The 22,984-nt window shown below is 49.1% G+C and overlaps 1 protein-coding gene across 1 annotated transcript; it reads left to right on the top strand.

The window, feature by feature from the left end:
• The first annotated feature begins 20,189 nt into the window (after window positions 1-20,189).
• Window positions 20,190-22,712, top strand: NKX3-2 (NK3 homeobox 2). Its single transcript, XM_035004432.1, has 2 exons — window positions 20,190-20,655; window positions 22,183-22,712. The coding sequence occupies exons 1-2, from the start codon at window positions 20,190-20,192 to the stop codon at window positions 22,710-22,712; spliced, it is 996 nt and encodes a 331-aa protein (XP_034860323.1).
• The last annotated feature ends 272 nt before the right edge of the window (window positions 22,713-22,984 follow it).

Below are 22,984 nucleotides of genomic sequence, written 5' to 3' on the forward strand. Positions count from 1 at the left end.
TAGCTATCATCGTATGATTAAATCGAGAACAAGGTGGTTTTCATTATCCACGGACAGACGCTTCTCTCTGGGGAAGGAAATGGTTTTAAAGCCGCATCTGCCCACTGGTGAGCTCCTGCGCCTCGCCCAGCACCAGGGATGCAAGTCTCGAGGGGTGACGACCCCACGAAGCAGACAGCTCTGCTGCACTGGGATTTGTGTCCAGTCACGGGACACGGCAAGGGAAGAAAATTTCCTTCCTAAGGGAAGCCAGATGAAGGACTAACTCCTGACAGACAAGAGGAAGAGTGGGGTTTTGCGTTTGGTTTGGTTTGGTTTTAAAGTACAAAATAGACGGGGTTTTTTTGTTTTGTTTTTTAAGATTTTATTTATTTGACAGAGAGAGACACGGCGAGAGAGGGAACACAAGCAGGGGGAGCGGGAGAGGGAGAGGCAGGCTTCCCGCCGAGCAGGGAGCCCGATGCGGGGCTCGATCCCAGGACCCTGGGATCATGACCTGAGCTGAAGGCTCGATCCCAGGACCCTGGGACCATGACGCTTAACAGACTGAGCCACCCAGGCGCCCCTAAAATAGAGCTTTAAGAAAAGTTAGAACCTAGAGAAGAGAACATTTTGAAAGCTGAGCATCGGGGAGAACTGGCGGTGATGACAGGTGCTATTTTTACCACCAAGTCAACCTTCCAGAAACTTCCTGGAGAAGATCCATACAGATAATCACAATATAGCTCTACATCACACAGAACACTAGTCCCAAGAGCTACTCCTCACACTGCAGCCCTTCTGAGAAATTCATGGGACACATTACTAGTACACATAAATTTCCAAGAAATCGGGTTAACTTTTTCCATTGTTATGAAACCTAAAACCCGTTTCCTTCACCCCAACACACATTCGTGCACACGCAAACTTAATTCAACATCCATGGAAATTGATGATACACAAAACTTTGAAAACTATTCACTCAGTTGTGAACAGCCCTGTGAAGGCTGTGAAGGAGTATCAGACCCCCTACTTTACAGTTGGGAGAGGTGAAGCTCAGAGGTTACAGAACTCACTTTTAAGAACACACGCATTACACGTTGCTAGGACTGGAACCGGGATGCCATGAGTCTCATCAGAGTTTTCTCCACAGAGCGGCCCCGCCAGTGCCTGCCGTGGCAGGACCCAGGTGACCTGTGGGCGCACGTCGGCTACAGTTCCGTCACATTCTCTTAGTTGTATGCTTGACTTTTTTTTTAACAAATGATATAAAATCTGAATGTTGCTAAATAATAGTATTTTTGCTCTCAAAGTAATGCCTTTGTTGTAGAAAAATTAAAAAAAAAAAAAAACAGTAGGCAAAGATGTCAAAAAATCACTTATAAACCCACAAGTCAGATATACTATTTCTTTGATAGCCAATTCCTCCAGACTTTTCTATTTATATATGTGGAAAACTCATATACTATATTTCATCTCATCTAAGATGCTGTTGACTATAAAATGTATCATTACTTTATATACTACTAAGAAAAAAAAAAAAAAAAAACCTAAAAGTATGACACAAAAATTAATCACAGTCTCACCAGATTCTGGCACCTGGTTCCTTTGCAAGAAAAGGTGAGATCCCAGGTATTTCTCCAACACTATTTACCTCCCTGACATAAAATGTATTTCTTAGCCACCAGGTTCCTGTGACTTTCTGAGTCCACAGGACTTCTGTTTTGATGTCAAATCATAATGGAATCTTTTTAAAGACATTTTAAGTGGTGTTTAAAATCAAAGCGCATAGAATCAATGATGCACATAATTAAGTGACAGCAGGATCAACAGAAACAAGAACACACGTGACAACAACTATAGCCTAAGTGCTGCTTGTTCAGTAGCAATTTTAAGATACTTTCTGATTTCACAGGTGTTAAACTGTGGGAGGGAAAAGTGTACCTTCAAATCAGTGAAATATGTAGATACATTTTTTACAAAAATGAGATTTTATGTATCTACCTTTTTATGCCCTTTTAAAAATATTATACAACTTGGGCGCCTGGGTGGCTCAGCTGGTTAAGCGACTGCCTTCGGCTCAGGTCATGATCCTGGAGTCCCAGGATCGAGTCCCGCATCGGGCTCCCTGCTCAGCAGGGAGTCTGCTTCTCCCACTGACCCTCCTCCCTCTCATGCTCTCTGTCTCTCATTCTCTCTCAAATAGAGAAATAAAATCTTTAAAAAATAAAAAATAAAAAAAAATATACAACTTTATGGATTATTTCTTATAATCAAAAGGATAGAGAGCTTTTACATATATATATAAAATATATGTACATACATATGATATATATGCAAGTACGTAATAAGAATATTATATGTCTATGATCTCACTGATATGAGGAATTCTTAATCGCAGGAAACAAACTGAGGGTTGCTGGAGTGGGGGGTGGGGTGGGAGGGATGGAGCGACTGAGTGATAGACACTGGGGAGGGTATGTGCTCTGGTAAGCGCTGTGAATTGTGCAAGACTGTTGAATCTCAGATCTGTACCTCTGAAACAAATAATGCAATATATGTTAAGAAAAAAAAAAGAAGAAGAAGGTAGCGGGAGGGGAAGAATGAAGCGGGGGAAATCGGAGGGGTAGACGAACCATGAGAGACGATGGACTCTGAAGAACAAACTGAGGGTTCTAGAGGGGAGGGAGGTGGGAGGATGGGTTAGCCTGGTGGTGGGTATTGAGGAGGGCACATTCTGCATGGAGCACTGGGTGTTGTGCACAAACAATGAATCATGGAACACTTCATCTAAAACTAATGATGTAATGTATGGGGATTAACATAAGAATAAAATAAATAAATAAATAAATTAGAATTAAAAGTGTCTACTTATACAAATAAAAAAAATATTATATGTCTAATATATATGACATGTAAGTATGGATATATCATGTGTATATGCACGTGATAAAAGATTATATATAATGTATATATGTACATACATATAATGTACTTATATATGTGCAACACATGATATAAACAACTGGTTTTTAAAAATCCCATTTACCCACCCTTCAGCCCGAGACAGAGAATAATAGCAATACCTTGGATGCTTCCGCACGTCCCCAAGGCTACCAACATTCTAAATACTTCATTTTACTACATAGGTATACAACCCTACACATTTTAAGTTGTGAATGTTTTTACACTTTACATAAATCATATTTGAAGGATCATTTGAGACATGCTTTTTTCTTTTACACTGTGTTTTGAAATTCATCTCCAGTGATGGAGTAGTTAGTTCACTTTCACTGCTGTCTAGTATTCCACTGAAAGCCGGTATCGCAATATAGTAAAGCCATTTAATTGCCTGGTCCTGGTCTTTGTGCTATTCCCAGGGTTAAACAATGGTGCTATGAGTATTCTATGAATATGTTGTAGGCAGACCTTCCCAAAGTTATTAATATCATTGTACATACAGAAAATTATATTTGTAGGCACACAGAAGTAAGCAGAAGGACCAGACTGGTTGCTGCCTGAGGAGACCATCAGCCTGTGAACCAGAGGACCGGGTCAGCCAGCCACTCTGACGACTAGAAAATCAATATGTCCCCATTTTCCACACCAAGACACACCCAGCTTTCTGCTCCAGGGTTAAAACTACTAATGTCTAGAGTAAGAATGTTTTCAGCTTTGCAAGGAAACGTCAAAGTGTCCCCCAAATGTTTTTACCACTGTGTACTCCTACCAGCTGGATACTTCTCTTGCTTGACACTTTGTAAGTTTAGGACTTCTCAATTTTTGGCTATTTGGGATTTTTTTTTTTAAAGATTTTATTTAAGTATTTGACGGAGAGAGACATAGCGAGAGAGGAAACACAAGCAGGGGGAGTGAGCAGAGAGCCCGATGCGGGGCTCGATCCCAGGACCCTGGGATCATGACTTGAGCTGAAGGCGGACGCTTAACGACCGAGTCACCCAGGCGCCCCTGCCTATTTGGGATTTTTATTTGCATGGGTTTCAAGAAAGGTTGAGTATGTTTTCATGTATTTATTTTCCATCTTATTTCCTCTTCTGTGAAATGCCTGTTCTTGACTTGTGCTCATTTTCCCATTTGGTTCTTTGTGTTTTTCTTATTGATTTATGAGAGTTCTTTATATATTTTTATATAAAGATATAAATATAGGGGCGCCTGGGTGGTGCAGTCGGTTAAATATCTGACTCTTGGTTTTGGCTGGGGTCCGATCTTAGCGTTGTGGGATCGAGCCCTATGTCAGGCTCAGCGCCCAGCCTGCTTGGGTTTCTCTCTCCCTCTCCCTCTGCCCCTCTCCCCACTCAAATATAGATATATTTGTATATGTATATAAATACATATGTCTGGTATTCAGGGCAATATCCTTTGTGTATATGTGTCACAAATACCACCCCCTCAAACACGCACACACCACACACGTGCACACAATACATATATTGCGTGGTTTATCTTTCACTTTCTTTGTGGTACTTTTGGTGAACGGTTTTTAATTTTAATGTAATTGAATTTAAATTTCATTTTGTAGTTAGCTCTTGTTGTGTCTTAAGATCGAGATCAAATAGATATTCTCCAAGTTTTGATGTTTGCCTCTCTCCTTTAGGGTATGGAGAGGAAAGCGCTGTATTCACGTGACATCTGGGCCAGCCAAGTCTATGAAGAAATCTAGCCAAGTTCTCCCAGCCGAAACCCAGAAGGCATCTTGCTGAAATCAGCTCTCCACCTACCGTCTCTTGGGTCATGCTTCTCCAGTGCCGACTGGCCAGCCCCTCATCCTGGGGTCCTCCAACCACTGCCCCGGGATGCCCTTCACTCATCTCTTGGATCCCCTAGGGCCTGTATCGAACATCTTCACCTGTTGTTTACTCCCCTATGTTGACAAAGCACGGGTAGCGTTCTGAGAAATGGCCTCTCTAATGACATGAAGGACCAACTGTCAAATCAGACTCATCTACGTCGGAGCTTTTACCCAGCATCAAGTGTTACTGATAAGGTCAAGAACACACGTAGTTGCTGGGCACCAAGACAGCATGGAGGTCTGGGCCAGATCCTACTTCCTCAGCCCTTTCTCATCAGGACATGCATGTGCCCTGATGAGCGCAGGTCTGAAAACCACCTGCAGCTCCATTCCTTACACAGAAGGAAGATGTTTCAGTCATGGAACAGCCCTCTTCAGATGGTTACATAGCTTGTGTGACATTTTCCAGGGAGCTATGCCCATAAATCATAGATTCCACGCTGGGATTGTTTGTTGTGTTGTTGCTATAAGCGATCCTGGAGGGACCAGGTACATACTGCCAAAAGCATTCCACAAGTATCAAGTCTCCCACGACCAAGCACCATCACTTCTCTGTCTGGGGACCCCTCGTTAGCGGGTTTACAAGAATTTCTAGCTCCAGGTCACCTTATTTCTTTCTCAGGGCATCTCTCAGTGTTGGATGAAAGGCCTGACGTTCTTCATATTCTTCCTATTACATTATAGCAAACCATTTGAGACCTGTTTCATCATGGTCCAGTCAGCTATGAGAAACCACACCAGTTATTGTAATGAATAATTCAATCTAGGGAACTGGCTTTGCTTATCAAGCACAAGGGTGACACAGACAGAATGCAGAGTAACTTCGGAAAGTAACCATCACCACGGCACGGCTTGGGGGACGCAAAGGCAAGGTTGAGTCTGGCAGGAGATAGAAGGAGAAGAGCTCAGGGCCTCAGATTCGGAGGAGTGCTGCCCACGGGGCACTGATCCTTCCGACACAGAACAAGGAGACCCGTCCCAGGGAAGTGGGCGAACTGGAAACTGAAGCCAAGTGTGACCCATCAGCTGCCACCCCTGGGGCGAAGAAATGCTGCAGGGGTGACGCTAACAAAAGAGTGAGCCAACAAGAAGCAGCTAACCCTCCCCCAGCTTCAGCCTTTGTCTCTTTTTAGTGCCTCCAATGACAGACCATGGAGAGCCAGCGGCCGGGGAGGAGCCCAGGCTGCAGAGAGTGGTCCTGGCACCACCAAGCAGACTCGAGACACATGGCTCAGGAGCTAAGAAATCATAGCTTAAGCATTATCAGCAATAGCCAGGGGCGCCTGGGTGGCTCGGTCATTAAGTGTCTGCCTTCAACTCAGGTCATGATCTCAGGGTCCTGGGATCGAGCCCTGCATCAGGCTCCCTGCTCAGAGGGGAGCCTGCTTCTCTCTCTCTCCCTCTGCCCCTCACCCCACCTCATGCTCTCTCTCTCTCCCTCTGCCCCTCACCCCACCTCATGCTCTCTCTCTCTCTTTCTCTTTCTCTCTCAAACTTATAAGTAAAATCTTTTTAAAAAAAACAAAAAACAATACCCAAACTATGGAGAGAGCCCACATGTCTGTCAACAGATGAATGGATAAAGATGTGGTGTATATATACACAATGGAATATTACTCAGCCATCAAAAAGAATGAAATCTTGCCATTTGCAATGACGTGGATGGACCTAGAGAGTATCATGCTAAGGGAAATAAGTCAGTCAAAGAAAGACAAATACCATATGATCTCACTCATATGTGGAATTTGAGAAAGAAAGCAGATGAACATATGGGGGGCAAGAAGGAGAGAAGGAAGCAAACCATAAGAGATTCTTAACAATAGAGAACAAACTGTTGGGTCGATGGAGGGAGAAGGGTGGGGGATGGGCTAGATGGGGGATGGGCACTAAGGGGGGCACTTGATATGATGAGCACTGGGTGTTGCATATAAGTGATGAATCACTGAATTCTCCTCCAGAAACCAATATTGCACTGTATATTAACTAAGTAAAATTTGAATAAATAAATAAATATTAAAAAAAAACACACAATAGCTTAATAATCGGCACACACCACAGTTCTGACTACTCACCCCCCACACCCTGCTATACATACTGAAATTTCCGTACAGGAACAACGGGTGGCTTGTGCATTGCCCTCATTCTCCAACAAGCTCAGCAATGCACTTAAGCCTGCAGTCCAAGCGTGTAATTCATCTAGCATCTGGTGTTTTGTTGCAGTAGGTAGAGCCTTGGTAAATTCCTACCACAGCATGCTTTCTAAAGTGGTGACTCGCAGAAATCGTTTGTGTCCTCGGGCGCCTGGGTGGCTCAGTCATTAAGCGTCTGCCTTCAGCTCAGGTCATGATCCCAGGGTCCTGGGATCGAGCCCCACATCGGGCTCCCTGCTCGGCAGGAAGCCCTCTTCTCCCTCTCCCACTCCCCCTGCTTGTGTTCCTGCTCTCGCTATCAATCTGTCAAATAAATAAATAAAATCTTTAAAAAAAAAAAAAAAAGAAATCGTTTGTGTCCTCATTCACTCAGTTTATATCTCCTGAAGGATCAGCCTCTCTGCTAGCTTTTAATAAATGTGTTCTCTATGACCACTAGAGGAATCCATGCAATGCCTTTTTTAAAACACCATCTTTTCAAAATGAGTGTAGTGTATCATCAAAACGCAGAGTTGTTTTTATTTGCCGAGACCAATCTGTCAGTCTTCAGCAAGTCTTACTTGAAACAGTCAACATTTTTTTTCAACCAAAAGGAAGTACTCAACAAGAGCTTGCCTTTTCCTATTTTTGGCTCATGTGTCCCTGTTTACCCCCAAACATTGTTGTCCATTTCATCACTGTCAGTTTGAAGTCCTCTGGTCCTTTCCCCAGTAAACACTATTGGAGTTTAAAAGGATATACTTGGGCGGGGGGGGCACCTGGGTGGCTCAGTCGGTTAAGCGTCCAACTCTTGATTTCAGCTCAGGTCATGATCTCAGGGTCGCAGGATTGAGCCCTACTGCAGGCTCCGAGCTCAGCAGGGAGTCTGCTTAAGATTCTCTCTCTCCCTCTGCTCGCATTCCCTCTCCCTCTCCCTCTCTCTCTCTCTCAAATAAATCCTTTAAAAAATTAAAATTAAAGGATAAAGTTGGTCATTTCAGGTTCTTAAAATTAAAAAAGTAAGTCTAACCTTTAAGTGAAATCCATGTCTCAATGAATGTGTCCACCCTCCCTCTCCCGGAATCCTACTTCCTTGAATCTGGACGGATTGTAGGGCCATAGTTTGGACAGAAGGTGCCTTTGCTTTTCTTTTGTGTACTTCACCAAGAATCCTTTCTGAACCTACAAGAAGCACTTGTCTCCAGCTCAGTTCACCTGCATTTGTGCAGGGATTTCTCCCAAAGCCGCCTTGAGCTTCTTCCTCTGACAGTTCCCAGGACAGCTCGGTCCCATCTGTTCATCTGACTTTCCATTAAGTCCACGTGCTACCACAATATCCTGTGTTTCCCTTCCTGTTTCTAGCCACACTTACTCAGACAGAATGACAGTTTGCTGTAATTCCTTGACATAAATCTCCCCGGTGAGCTTTCTCCCCCACCCTACACCCCTTTCTCTGAAAGCACAGCCTTCTGGTCCTTTCCCTTTCGAAGCCCAGTCCAAAATATCTCATAATGGAAATAAACATCTCCAAGTTAGGCCTCAGAAGATGATTTAACAACAACAGAAGAAACTGAAATATGTTATTTGTGCTAAAAACCTAGGGGAACGGCTATGTAACCGAGGATGATGGAGGACTAACATGTTTCACAGAGCAGGCATCCTAATGCAGTGGCCGTGTTCTGCATGACCTTGAATAAGACCACTTGGCCCCCCTGAGTCTCAGGTTCCTCATCTGCAGCTAGAAACTCTGATACCTGTCCCACCGGTCTCTTGCATTGTGTGAAGATAAAATGAGACCATCCACGCAATCAATATTTACTAAGGGCCTATGAGGTTCCAGGCGCATTTTAAGATTTTAAGATTTTACTCATTTATTTATTTGAGAGAGAGAGAGAGAGCGTGAGCCAAGGGAGGAGCAGAGGGGGAGGGAGAGGGAGGGGGGAAAGAATCTCAAGCAGCCTCTGCACTGAGCATGGAGCCCAAAGCAGGGCTCAATCTCACAACCCTGAGATCATGACCTGAGCCAAAACCAAGAGTGGGATGCTTAATCGACTGAGCCACCCAGGCGCCCCTATCCATCCTATTCTTAATTAGCATTTGAGTGGTTTCCCAGTTTTTGGAAACTAGAAAACAGGGCTATGGACATTCTGGTATATGCCTCTGGCAAACTTATGTACACATTTCTGTTGGGTCGGTTCCCTTTTGGTCTCTTTCATTAGGTCAGAGAGAAAGTCTCAGGTTGGTCCTAGCATGTTGCAACATCTCTCCGGCACATGACAAGCTGTCCCTTAGAATGGAGAGCCGGGGCGCCTGGGTGGCTCAGTTGGTTAGGCGACTGCCTTCAGCTCAGGTCATGATCCTGGAGTCCCTGGATCGAGTCCCGCATCAGGCTCCCTGCTCGGCGGGGAGTCTGCTTCTCCCTCTGACCCTCCTCCCTCTCATGCTCTCTGTCTCTCATTAGAAAAAAAAAAAAAAGAAAAGAAAAAAAAGAAAGAAAGAATGGAGAGCCAACCTCAGGCCCCCAATCTTTAGCATCCCATTACATCTAGCTATTTTACTAACACTGTTTCATCAGCATTCAATATTTTTTCAGATTATATTTGGCAAGCGGTTCCTGGTGCTCCATTTATTTATACACATATATATAAATATATGTTTATTTATACAAAGGTTCTTTTGAAAACAAACCTTTTTTCAAGTTTAAAAAGTACGTCATTTAAATAAAGATGTTAAGCAACTAATGATTATAGGTGGCTACAGATGGCAGAAAATGTGAAAATGGGTATCAAACGACCATGATTTTGGAAACACTATTCTAAAAAAAGCCATGCCTTCGAGTTAATTATCTTTGTTTATCATCACTGGGGCGAAACTCGCCCAGATGAGTTGGTTTAATTAAAGACAAAGTGTTTAGGTCAGGTGCCCCAGCAAATCATTCTAAAGCACTGGGTGTCCTCATTTCCAGGAGGGAAAAGATCACAACAGGTACAGGTGGGAGGGTCCCAGCAGGACTCGGAACTAAAGCAATATGTAAGCTGAGCCCGGCAGATGGAGAACAGTATCTAAAACAACAACAACAACAACAACAACAAAAACCTTTTCCTGCTTCTGTGTTCTTTGCCAGACTTTGTGGGTGAGTGGCATCTCCACAATGAGGAACAGGGCAGACTGGCGTGTAGGTGGGAGAAAGAGGAGCCCAGGTTGAAGGGTTTCATAGGAACATCACGGCGTCACATGGCTGTGTTAGGAATTGGGGAAATAAGGCAGGAGAGCACCCCTGGTGCTCATCAATACCTCCACCCATCGCTGTCACCCTTGACCTCAGTGTCACTGACAACCTGAGCACCTCTGAAATCTTGACAAAGTCCCCAAATCTCTGGCCACAGCTCTTTCCAACTCATATCCCTGACACTCAGCCTCCAGCAAGTATCTTAAAGACTTCTAAGCCATCCATCCTGAATCTCTCCATCACCTTCCTCTTATTATTATTGCCCTGATCCAGCTTAGATTCCTTGGTTTGCTGATTATAAACCCTCCCCTGCAGACAGCCTGAAGCCCCTGGCTGTTCTTGTTCTCTCTTAGTGGCCCCACAATACCCTAACCTCGGCAAGCCCAACTGTCTGTCCACTCTACACCGGTTTTTTTGGTGTTTGGCTTTTGGGTTTGGTTTGTTTTGTTTTACCCAGAGCAGGGGAATGTTGCGGGACAGAAGCACACATCTGTGCTAACTGGTCACACTTTAAGTTCATGCATGTGAATCTAAAACACGCCCTCAATCCTGCTCAGCTGTTCTACTTTACCCTGGTATCTTCTTTCCCCATTGTCCAAGGGACTACTTCTCACCTCCTCACTGCACCCACCCAGTCCTCTCTGCCGCACTGTCCACGCTCATCTTGCCCATACTGGTTGAGAGAGCATAAAGCACTAGGGGCGCCTGGGTAGCCCAGTCAGTTAAGCATCTGCCTTCAGCTCAGGTCATGATCCCAGGGTCCTGGGATGGAGCCCCACCTAGGTATCCCTGCTCAGCAGGGAGTCTCCTTCTCCCTCTCCTTCTGCCGCTCCACCTGCTTGTGCTCTCTCTTGCTCGCTCTGTCAAATAAATAAAATTTTTGTTAAAAAAAGCATAAAGCACTTGAACAGCGCCTGGCTCATAGTATGTGCTCAGTAAATGCCAGCCACGATTATTTTAACACCTTCCAACATTCTCTTTACCAAAGACCAGCCCCTCTCACTTTCTCAAGGGCTTTGCTTCTGCAATTTTCTCTTCTCTCCTGCACTATCAACTGTCCCTCTTTATTAGATTCTTTACACCAATATATAAGCATATTCTAGCATCTTCTAACTAAAACTGACACTCCAGATGCAGGATCCCCTCCATTCCCATCTCACTGCTCTGTTCCCCTTCATGGTCAAACTTCTTTAAAACGTTGTCTGTATCCACTTTCTTCACTCTTCCTCTCCTGAACTCATTCCAATCTAGTCTTCTTTCAACTCATTCCCAACACCCTGCAAGACAGTGCCTATCAAGGTGGCCAATGACTTCCATTCGCCAAACCCAATGGCCATATCTCTGTCTCATGCTACTTGAATGCAGCATACTACATAGTCAATCTCCCTCATTGTGCCAACACAATCTTCTCTTGGCTTCCTCAAATACCGAACTCTCCTGGATCTTTCTACTGCGCTGGTGGCTCTTTCTCAGTCTCTTTTGGTGGGTCTCCCTCCACTGCTGAACCTGTTGGAGAACCCACGTTGGAGTTCTCTCTCATCGGTCTACAATCATTTCCTAGGTGACCTCATCCAGTTCTATCCATGCTACCTACTGTCTGAAAATACTCAACTTTCTGTTTCTGGTACTGACTGACCTCTTCTTGAAATGTTATATTCACTGGCTGCCTTTGTGCCTCCACGTGGATGCCTACGAAGCGCCTCAGACATAATACGTCCCAGCGGAACGCTTTCCTCCCACCCTCGCCCCCACCGAGTCTCTGAAGTCTGTCCCGCCTAGGTAAGCAGCAGCCCTAGTCACTGAGCCCAAGTCCAGGAGGTAGTTTGGGTCACCCTTTCCCTCGCCTCCCTATCCGATTGACTGCATGCTTTAAGAATACTGCCAGACAGGGGCGCCTGGGTGGCTCAGTCGGTTACGCGGCTGCCTTCAGCTCAGGTCATGATCCCAGGGTCCTGGGATCGAGCCCCGCATCGGGCTCCCTGCTCAGCGGGGAGTCTGCTTCTCCCTCTCCCACTCCCCCTGCTTATGTTCCCTCTCTCGCTGTGTGTGTCTCTCTCTGTCAATTAAATAAAATCTTTAAAAAAAAAAAAAAAAGAATACTGCCAGACAGTCCACAGAATGGTAGAAATATTTCCAAATTATATATCTGATAAGAGATCAATATCGAAAATACGCAGAGGACTAAAACTCAGCCACCACTACCACAAAAACAACCACTCCGATAACATGAACTAAACTGTCTCCAAAGATACTAAGATGGTTAATAAGCACATGAAAACAAGCTCAACATCACTGATCACTGGGGAAACGAGAACCAAAACCACAGTGAAATATCACTTCATACCCATTAGCATGGTTACTGTCAAAAACACAACACAACAAAAAATAATAAGTGTTGGCAAGACTGTGGAGAAGTTGGAACCCTTGCTCACCGTAGATGGGAACGTAAAATGGTGCAGCCATTATGCAAAATAATATTGGGATTCCTCAAAAAAGTAAACGTAAATTACCATGTGATCCAGCAATTTCTTTTCTGGGTACACACCCAAAAGAACTGAAACCAGGGTCTTTTTTTTTTTTTTAAGATTTTATTTATTTATTTGACAGAGACAGACAGCGAGAGAGGGAACACGAGCAGGCGGAGAGGGAGAGGGAGAAGCAGGCTTCCTGCTGAGCAGGGAGCCCGATGTGGGGCTCGATCCCAGGACTCTGGGATCATGACCCGAGCCGAAGGCAGACTCTTAATGACTGAGCCACCCAGGCGCCCCAGAAACCAGGGTCTTGAAAAGATGTTCGTACACCCATGTTTACAACAGCAGTATTCACAATAGTGAAAATGTATATAAGCAACCAAGTGTCCATTGCTGGATGAATGAATTGTTTAATATGTAGTATATACACATACAATGGGATATTATTCAGTCCTAACATAGAAAGGAAATTCTGACATATGCTACAACATGGATGAAACATGAGGACATGATGCTAAGTGAAATAAGCCAGTCGCCAAAGGACAAATACAGAGTGATTTCATTTACATGCAAAACTTAGAGTAGTCAAATGCATAGAGACAAAAACTAGAATGGAGGCTGCCAAGGAATGGGGGCTTGTTTCATGAGTACAGTTCTATGAGTTTCAGTTTTGCAAGAAGAAAATGTTCTGGCAATGGATGGCCGGGATGGTTGCCCAGCAATGTGAATGTACTTAATGCCAATGAACTGCATACTTAAAAATGGGTAAAGTGGTAAATTTTATGTTATGTACATTTTACCACGATTTTTTAAAAGAAATTATTTTTTAAAAACCACTCCTGGGGCCCCTGGCTGGCTCAGTCAGTGGAGTATGCAATTCTTGATCTCCCTGTTGTAAGTTTGAGTCTCATGTTGGGTGTAGAGGTTACTTAAAAATGAAATCTTTAAGGGGCACTTGGGTGGCTCAGTCACCTAAATGACCAACTCTTGGTTTCCGCTCGGGTCATGATCTCAGGGTTGTGAGACCAAACCCCACCTCAGACTCTGAGTTCAGCAAGGCATCTGCTTGAAATTCTCTCTCCTTCTCCCTCTGCCCCTTCCCCCTCTCTCTCTCTCTCTCTAAAATAAATCCTTAAAAAATAAATAATATAAAATCTTAAAAAAAAAAAAAGAACACTACCAACATAGATGCCAAATCTGCCTATCCCTTCCATCTCCAGGACCACCTAACCCAAGCCACTATCTCTCTGGGACTCACAAGCTTGTAGTGGGTCTCCCCGATTCCCCACTTGTCACCGCCAGAATCTTTTTGTTGCAGAACAGCCAGATGAAACTCATATTCAGTCGGCTCTGTGCTTATCATCGTCCTGTGGCTTCCCATCATACTTAGAATAAAGTTCACGCCCCTGACTGTGGTTTATAAAGCCCCGTGCATGCTGCCTCGTCCCTGACCACGCTGCCCCTCCCACTTCACTCTGGCCACAGGAGTGTCCTGTTCCCCAGCCCCAAGCACACAGACTCTCCCCACCATATGCCCTGTGCACTACTTTTTCCCTTGGAAAATCTTATCCTCCGTATCTCTTTCTGCTTCGAATCCCACTCCATCTAAAGCAGCCCCAGATCACCCTCTGCCACATCACTCTGCTTCTTTCTCTTCACAGCACTAACACCATCTGATGTTTGTTTCACTGCTTTAATTAGACATTTGTTTCTGGATGGCATTCCTCCACTAGAATGTTAGCCTATGGGGAGCAGTGCCTTACGGCGCCTTCAACTCCAGAGCCTAGAACCACACCTGAAACACTGTAAGCGCTCAGGGAATATTCGGTGAATAGGAAATGAATGAAGGGAAGAAACTAGAGAAAGGGAAGTAAGTTGGAAGTTTTTGCAAGGAGAAACTGGCATAACGCTTTGAGGGCCCCCAGGACAGTTACTTAGAGACAGGAATAGGATAAAATCAGAAGACTGCGCTTGTATTTTATAAGCATCTCACACTCGACACAAGGAACAGCGCATAACATCTTCCTCTTTATCTACTCAAACCTGCTTCTCAGACTTACCCACCCTCCCCTCAGTTAGCACCATCACCTGCCCACTGTCCAATAGACAACCCAAATGAGAAAATAAAACCTGAGGGACAAATGGGTTTGTTTGTAATGCCTGAACTTCCTGATGTTTGCGATGAAATACCCCTATTAGTCTCATAAATAAATTAGTTTCTGAAGAAACAAAAAAATCTTCCTACCACCCCAGTAAACACACAGACAGCACGTTCCCTAAATCACCACCCATCAGGAGCCTGGTGGAGCACTCAGCTTGCTACAGAGCCAGCATACAGGAATCGAGGAGCTGTTAGGTCAGGAGGTCTCTGGGCTCTCCCCACTGCAACCACTTCGATTCTAAAACTGGTCCCTACATGTCCGAGGGGGCTCCCATCTTCCCTTGGCCTTGAGTGCGGGGAGTCTCCAGTGGGGGTCCGGACTGCGTCTGCGTGAGTTTTTTAAATGGATCACCTCCGCTATTACATCACTGACAACGTGAGACTGTGGAAATATAGAACTAGGAGTAAAAACATTTCGTTTTGTGAAACCAACGTGTTCTTTCTGCCTAAGCTGCTTTTCACGGTTCTTCTCTAGATGGGAACGCCACACATCCCTCAGGGGTGCCCGCTAGGTGGCGCTCGTCCTCCACTGTACCCAGGCGGGTTCAGGACTCCGTTCAATTCCTTTTTTAAACCTGAGAGGTGATCTTCATTCCTGGCCTTTTACAGGTAAGAAAACGAAGCTCCAAAGTGTCTTCCGTGAGGTCGTATCTGCATTTTAGAGCCTTGAGCAAACTCAGGTCCCCATATTTCTGAACCCAACTAACTTCCATCACCTGGCTGTCTGTCTCCCTCTACACACGGTTTAGTTTATTGATTAAAATAATAATGGTGTTGGGGCGCCTCGGTGGCTCAGTCGTTAAGTGTCTGCCTTCGGCTCAGGTCATGATCCCAGGGTCCTGGGATCGAGCCCCGCATCCGGCTCCCTGCTCAGCAGGAAACCTGCTTCTCCCTCTCCCACTCCCCCTGCTTGTGTTCCCTCTAGCTATGTATCTGTCAAATAAATAAATAAAATCTTTAAAAAATAATAATAATAATAATGGTGTTTCTTTCTTTGTATGTAACAAGGTTTGGGTTCAGTTCTGCAGGCCTTAGAGTCCTTTATTTTCAAATGCTTGGAACAGAAAAAAATCGTCATATTTGCCTGCCTGGATCTTTTCTTTGATTTCTTTAAGTTCCGAGCTCCTTTTCTGATGAATGAGTAGATAGAAATGGGTATGGAAGACTATGGGAAACGTTTAACAAGAATAAATGTGAAGAAGTTTGAGAAAAAACCGATTAGAGTAGAAAACCCAACTAGACTGGCATTAGCCAAAGTCAGATTTAAATCCAGATTTAGCCACTTACTGATGGTCAGGTCATTTAAACTCCGTGAGTCTCAGTTTGCTCATCTATAAAATGGGGATAATCATGTTTTCTACTAACCACACCCCAAGGGTTGTGTAGATTAAATAAAACAATAGGCTGTGGCTCCTGGCACATTGTTGGTAAACAACATTTGTTTAAATACAAAACCTCCTTGGCCCGTAATAATCCTTCTCTTCCGTCTGATACACCTGGACCATTTCATGAAAAACCCTGGTGGGGGTCGGGAAACGGATGACTTAGGAACCCATGAGCCGCTGTCTGCTGGCGGGGAAGTGGCATGTAGCTTGAAGTCTGGGGTGCTGCGGATGCTGGGAGTGCCCTCAGGAGCCTGCGGATGGGGACAGACAGTCAGTCCCGGGCGCGGCCTCTACCTAGACCTGGCTCTGGCGAGCCCGCACTGCCTCCCTCCTCCCGCCCGCGCGCCAGTGAGCGCTGTTCAGCAGCGTCTCGGAGGACACCAGATACAAGCCCTCCTTTTAAAGGACTGCGAAACTTGACCTTGAGAAAGCAGGTGACTTCAGTCAAGGTCATCGGCGTCTGAGGGCCAAGTCCCGCGTGGCCTTCCACTGCACAGCCGCTGCGGAGTGGCCTCTCACTCCCTGGGGTCTCTCCCAGCACAGAAGGCGGCCTCCCCCCCAACCCGCCCCTCGGCCGGGAGACCCAGGCCCGCCGAGGGCGCAGGTGGAGGGCGCGGGCGCGTGCGCAGCAGCTTTTGGCGCGCGCCGGAGGGCCGGGGTTTTCCCCCTCCTGGCCCCCTGGTCCCTCCCACCGCCCTCCCATCCTGCGCCCCAAGCTTCGCCGCCCCGCAGCGCTTCGGCCCGGGGCTGTTCCCGGGGCGGGAGGGCGCCGCACGCCAGGGGCGCGCAGGAACCGAACTGCGGAGGAGAAAGGAGAGAGAGGCGTGGGAGGCGAGAGGAAGGGAGGAGACGGAGAAGACTAGGAAAGAGCGGGCCGAGGGGCCGAGGAGGAAGGCTCGGGCGCGGAGCTCCCCGGCCGCCTCCTCGAAGGCTAGCCGGCTGCCGGGGCTCCCCGGCTCCGCCGATTCCCGGGGCGGGCCCAGGCCGAAGCGCGGCGCCGACGGAAGGTCAGGCGCGGGCAAGCAGCCGCGGGGTTCCAGGAGCTCGCGGCCACGCCGGGGGTAGATGGCCCTCGGTGGGCTGCGAGCCGGGCCCTGCTGCGCCCGCGCGGACGCGCCCCTTCCCCGCCGGCCCCCGGCCCTCCAGCCCGCGCTGACCAGCCAAGCCCTCGCCACACATCCCAACTCCCCGGCCTTGATTCTGCGCGTGTCCGGGCCGATCTCTGCCTACGACCACCTCTGCTCACCGTCCCCCAAAGCCTTTTCATCCCCACCCAGCCCCTTACTAGCAGCTTCTAGCCGGAGTTCCAGACCAGGGTACTTACACACCTCCTGGCCCTGCCTGCAGCCTCTCATCCGACCGACGGGTCGACAGCCGCTGCGGTTGCCCAGAGATGACACGGGTCTCCCACTTTGTGCCTGCTGAAGACTCTCTTGCACTCTGGGCACAGGAAACGGACAGCTCAGAACCTCGGAACTGCATCTTTAATGCTTTGACAACTTCTGCCGAAGCCTGTGGCAAAGGGCATATCCTACTGTGATTCGGGTTTCTTTTTAAAAAGTATACTTTGGGGTTGGGCAACTAAAGAGTAGTTACTATTTTCAAGTAAGTCTTTGTATAGCCCCCAACTTACTCTCATGCGAGGTCATTCAACCGCCAGAACATCTCCGTTGCCTGTGTGTGCGGAACTCACTCTATTATTTGTCCACACCAAGCCCTCACCCCACAAAGGCATAGCTGTCTGAGACACACAGTTCACACCTGCCCATCTCTCACCTTTGGGGCGCTTGTGTCAATCTCCTTCTGGACGCGCTCCCCAGAGAATAACAGGATGGTGGGGGAGGGAGGAAATTTAAAGAGTAAATATAGGTCATCGGGAGGAAGGAAAGACACGCTTTCTCTTGAAACTCAGGAGTATTCTGTTTCCCTCCCGGCCTGAAGAGCCTCCGTGTCTTATCTTTGCCGGATACTGACACCAAATTTAAGCACCTTTCCCTCAAAAGTGATGTAACCCTAAAGAGCTATAAACGGCAATGATCTCTTCAAGTGCGAATTTTTAACCCAAGCTCATTACCGAATCTGCACTGTAGTGTATTGGGGATGCAAAAAAGCATCATGTAGCTAAAATGCTGGAAAGTACACATGCTGCAAAGCCCTTTCCCACACACATACTGAGCTGAAAACTATGAAAAGTGTGTGTATTTCGTACTGCGGTGCACAACAAGAACCACCAAAAAGAAAGCAACAGGGGAAAATGCTGTTTATTTTAGTGACACCAAAAACACCAATTTACTAAACTAAAATCACAGTTCTTTAAACTTACTTAATGGTTCAGGTTGTGTCTTTGGTGTTAAGCTAAACCTTTGGTAAGAATTATGGAAGACAGTAAAGTATGTTACTTGAGCAAATTTTTTATTTAAAAATAAATAACATAAATAAGTAACAAATGTTTTCATACCACAATATTTGTGTTTCCTAGCTTGGTTCCTTCTATTACATAAAACAATCCATCACTTATTTTTTAAGAGAATTTAATGTCGTCAGTTCAGGAGCATGACTACGGTAATTCCCATATAGTCCTTTAAACAAACACTATCTTTTCTAATCTGATTCCACTCACAAGTAACAGAATATTTAAAGAGCAAATTGAAATATCTTTTCCCCTTCTTTCTGGTGTAAAATTTAACAAACTCCAATTAAATTCAGTATTAACCGTCCAGGGAAATGACCGCGCAATTTCCAGAAACTCTCCCAAAGACGACTTCTCATTTCTCGCCTGCCTTTAGTTCTCTAACTGTACCATCTTTTTCTTTTTAATTCCTCCATAGGAATCGAATCAAATAGAATATGGCGAAGGAAAAAAAATATTTCTAGTGATTTTAATTAATTGATTATATCAGTGAAAAGAATTAGCAGTGAGGAAGCCGCGAAACTATAAAGGTTAAAAAAAAGCATTTTGTTCTTATCTTTGAGCCTTCCTAGAAAACAGAAAACTGCGCGATTTACCGAACTGCGTTATCTTGGATTTCCCCCCTGCCCACACTCCCACGTTTAGATTTCGCCTCGACTATTAAATATCGTGTTCCACAAAAGCGCAGGAATGGGTGGATACATCTGCAGAGATAAGAAACGCGAATTCTCGGACACCGCGTGTGGGTGGGTAAGCCTCCCGGTTGCTGGAGGATGCTTCGAGGACCAGGCTTGGGAGGAAAGGGGTTAAGTCAGACCCTGACTTTCTCCGCACAACGTGCCCAGTTTTGTCTGTTAAAGTCAACGTCGCCCAGCTGGAACCAGCCAATAGGCGGCCTGGAGGGCCCCCGGACAACCCAGTGAAGGGGCGTGGCCTGAAGCTGTCACTCAGGGGTGAGGAATGACACCCGCGCGGGAGGGGGGACACGGTGGAACGCCGGGGAAGGAAAGAGAGAAGAAACAGATAAAACCAGAGCAGGGGGTAAAAAGGTGCCCCGCGCCTCTCGGAATCCAGAGGTCGCCGCCGTCGCCGCCGCCGCCGCCGCCGCCGCCGCTGGGGGTGGGCTCCGGAAGAGCCGGACCAACTGGGAGGGAAAGGAAGAACCGGGAGCGAAATCGGGCAGCCAGGGAAGAGACCGAGGCGCAAAGAAAAAGTGACTCGGGCCGTGCGCCCCGGAGGCGCTCAGGAGGGCACTGCAGCCGCGGTGGGGGCCCTGCCGATCCGCCCCCAACATCCTCCGAGGGGGCAGACCCCCGCCCGCCCCTAAGGGCGCGAGGCGATGAGATAATCCAGCTGAGCTGCGAAAGGAGAGCGTCTGGCTCTGGATTCGGGGGAGGGGGTCTCTGGGAGGGCTGGGCCTCGGAAGTGCGGGTGAGGGTCGGCGCTGATCCCGGGCCAGAGGGGGGCGGGGGCTGCTGGGCCGCGCAGGAGTGGGCTGCAGGGGCCTCGCGCGCCCGGCTCACTCGCACTGCGGCGGCCCGCGCGCTGCGTCCAGCTCCGAGCTGCCCTGCGCCCCAGCCGCCCGGCCGGTCGGCCGCCCTGGCCCACGGCGCAGATGGCTGTGCGCGGCGCCAACACCTTGACGCCCTTCTCCATCCAGGCAATCCTCAACAAGAAAGAAGAGCGCGGCGGGCTGCCCGCGCCAGAGGGGCGCCCGGTACCCGGGGGCACGGCGGTGGCAGTGTCTGAGGCGCCCGCTGTCTGCTGCTGGCGACTCTTCGGGGAGACCGACGCGGGCGCTCTGGGGGGCGCGGAGGACTCTCTGCTGGCGTCGCCTGCCGGGACCAGAACGGCTGCGGGGCGGACCGCGGAGAGCCTGGTTTGTTGGGACTCGGACTCGGCGCTGAGCGAGGAGAACGAGGGCGGGCGGCGCTGTGCGGACGCGCCGGGGGCCAGCGGGGCCGGCCGTGCAAGGGGGACGCTGGGCCTCGGCCAGCCGGTCTGCGAGCTGCCCGCCGCCAAGGACCTGGAGGAGGAAGCCGCAGGCCGGAGCGACAGCGAGATGTCGGCCAGCGTCTCAGGTCTGCCGAGGCTTGGCGGGGAAGGGGGCCGGGCTGAGGGGCTGGGCAAGGAGGGCAAACACGCCGAGTGGGGGGGGCCTGCTGGGAGTACCCTGCGCCGTGGGGCCCCGTGGCTGGCCGGGACCCTAAGCTCTTCGCGCTGGCGCAGGCGGCTCTAATCCTTCGGGAACTGAGCCCGAGAGGGAACCAGGAAACTCCTCAGAACCCTGCGTCCTGGGGTGAGGCCTGAGACGTCCTGGGGCAATTGTGCCCTAGACCGGGCTAAGAGAAAACCACTGCACCCTGGCTTTAAGTCCATCGCCGGTGCTTCGGCCCTGTCTGCGTCCAAATCCCTCAAATCATCGACAGGGAAGAGCCAGGGGCCCAGAGACCTCGAGTGGCCAGTGCCCTGGCCCCTGGCCCACAGAACAGAAACGCTCCCAGCTCGAGGTCCCAAGGCTTCGAGGTCCCAAGGCTCCGAGGTCTCCGCTCAAGGATTGGTGGTGAGGGATACCTCTAAGTGGTAGGGAGGCGTGCATCTGCCAAGCCTGGGCTTTGGGGGGAGGGCTTATTTAGCTTTCCCAGACCTCAGGGTCAGGGGAGCTGGGATGGGCTGAGGACCCAAGACCTGGCGGCACACCCTGCAGCCGGCTGAAGGCAGAGGGGCTTGATGTGGGTCATCCCACAAGTAGCAGGGAGAGGAACATCCTCTGCCAGGGCTGGCAGGTCACTGGGTGGGAAAGACCCCCACCCCCACGCCCACCCCCCTGTCGGCTGGTCGCTGCTGTAGGCCTCACGCTGGCTACAAGTAAATAGTATTTGCCAGAGCCCAGAGCTCTGAACCTCTCTGCTAGGGTCCTGTGGGGAGATCCAGGAAGAGGCTGAGGAGCTGGCGTCAGATCAGGGTTCAAAGACTCGAAGCAGGGGCACCTCCCTCTCTTCACCCTCAATCCTTAGCCCGCTTCTCATTTCCTTGCAAAGAGAGAGAGAGAGAAGCCCACCAAGGCTTTGGAGCAGACTATTGCCATAGACCTCACACAATTCCGGGTGGTTGGGGAGTGGGGGTAAGACTCCGAATCCATCTGTCTGAGGATTCGGCCCCCCACCTTCCCGTTATAGGCAGTCGACACGTGTGTGCTGCGACAATGAGCGTGTATGAGTGTGAGTGTGCCAGAGGCCGGTAAACCCAGGGAGGGAGCAATGTAGAACCCCAGGGCTCAGCGCTGAGAACTGAGAAGGCTTGTGAGGATGCTCAGGCCCGGTGCCCCCACATTACTGAGGGGAGCCGGGGGCCCAGTGAGGGCAGGGAGCTGGATCTTGGCCACACAGCATTGATACAGCGGCCGAGTCCCCTTCCCGAGCGGGGCAGGCCTAGATGCAAGAAGCTAGTGGAACGGGGTTCCGAGACTGATGTGCAGACCCTCCCCAAGCGCTCTGCTGGGATCGAAGTGTATTTCCGTACCCCACCCCCACCCCCGCAGTTGAGGCCAGACCTCGCTTCTCTGCGACGCTGACAGTCTGTTGTTTCTGTCCCAATGGGGTCCGCAGGCGACCGCAGCCCTAGGGCCGAAGACGACGCTGTTGGCCCGGGAAGTGCACGCGTGCCGGCGCTGTGCAGCGGAACCGGCGGCGGCGGCGCGCCGGCGGGCGGCGCGGAGGAGGAGGAGGAGCCCGCCGCGCCCAAGCCGCGCAAGAAACGCTCGCGGGCCGCCTTCTCCCACGCGCAGGTCTTCGAGCTGGAGCGCCGCTTCAACCACCAGCGCTACCTGTCCGGGCCGGAGCGCGCCGACCTGGCCGCGTCGCTGAAGCTCACCGAGACGCAGGTGAAGATCTGGTTCCAGAACCGTCGCTACAAGACCAAACGCCGGCAGATGGCCGCCGACCTGCTGGCGTCAGCGCCCGCCGCCAAGAAGGTGGCGGTGAAAGTGCTGGTGCGCGACGACCAGAGACAGTACTTGCCCGGCGAGGTGCTGCGGCCACCCTCGCTGCTGCCACTGCAGCCCCCCTACTATTACCCTTACTACTGCCTCCCCGGCTGGGCGCTGTCCACGTGTGCAGCCGCCGCGGGCACCCAGTGAGCCGGCGCGGGGCGAGGCAGCAGACGATCCCCGCGCCCCAGCTCCGGACGGCCGCAGACCGCTGTGCAGGTTGTGCTCCGTACGAGGGCGCCCCGCCGAGGGGGCGAGTGGAGGACGAAATCCAGCCCGGGCTCAAAATCCAAGAGCGCGCCCGGGCAGCGGGACTGAGGCTGTCCAGAGAGGGCGCCTTTTTCTCATTTGAATGGAGGCACCCTATGGCCTAGGGGCCTTGCTCCCCAGTTGCCTGCCTGGAAGCTCTTGGACATTATTTA

Source organism: Mirounga leonina, unplaced genomic scaffold (genome assembly GCF_011800145.1).
Source record: "Mirounga leonina isolate KUSES-001 unplaced genomic scaffold, KU_Mleo_1.0 Mir_129, whole genome shotgun sequence".
Taxonomy (NCBI): Eukaryota; Metazoa; Chordata; class Mammalia; order Carnivora; family Phocidae; genus Mirounga; species Mirounga leonina.

Bases quoted from the DNA above. Each gene is read 5' to 3' on its own strand.
- NKX3-2 (XM_035004432.1), top strand. From the start codon at position 20,190: ATGGCTGTGCGCGGCGCCAACACCTTGACGCCCTTCTCCATCCAGGCA. The intron at 20,656-22,182 runs GTCTGCCGAGGC...TGGGGTCCGCAG, and splicing joins GATGTCGGCCAGCGTCTCAG to GCGACCGCAGCCCTAGGGCC.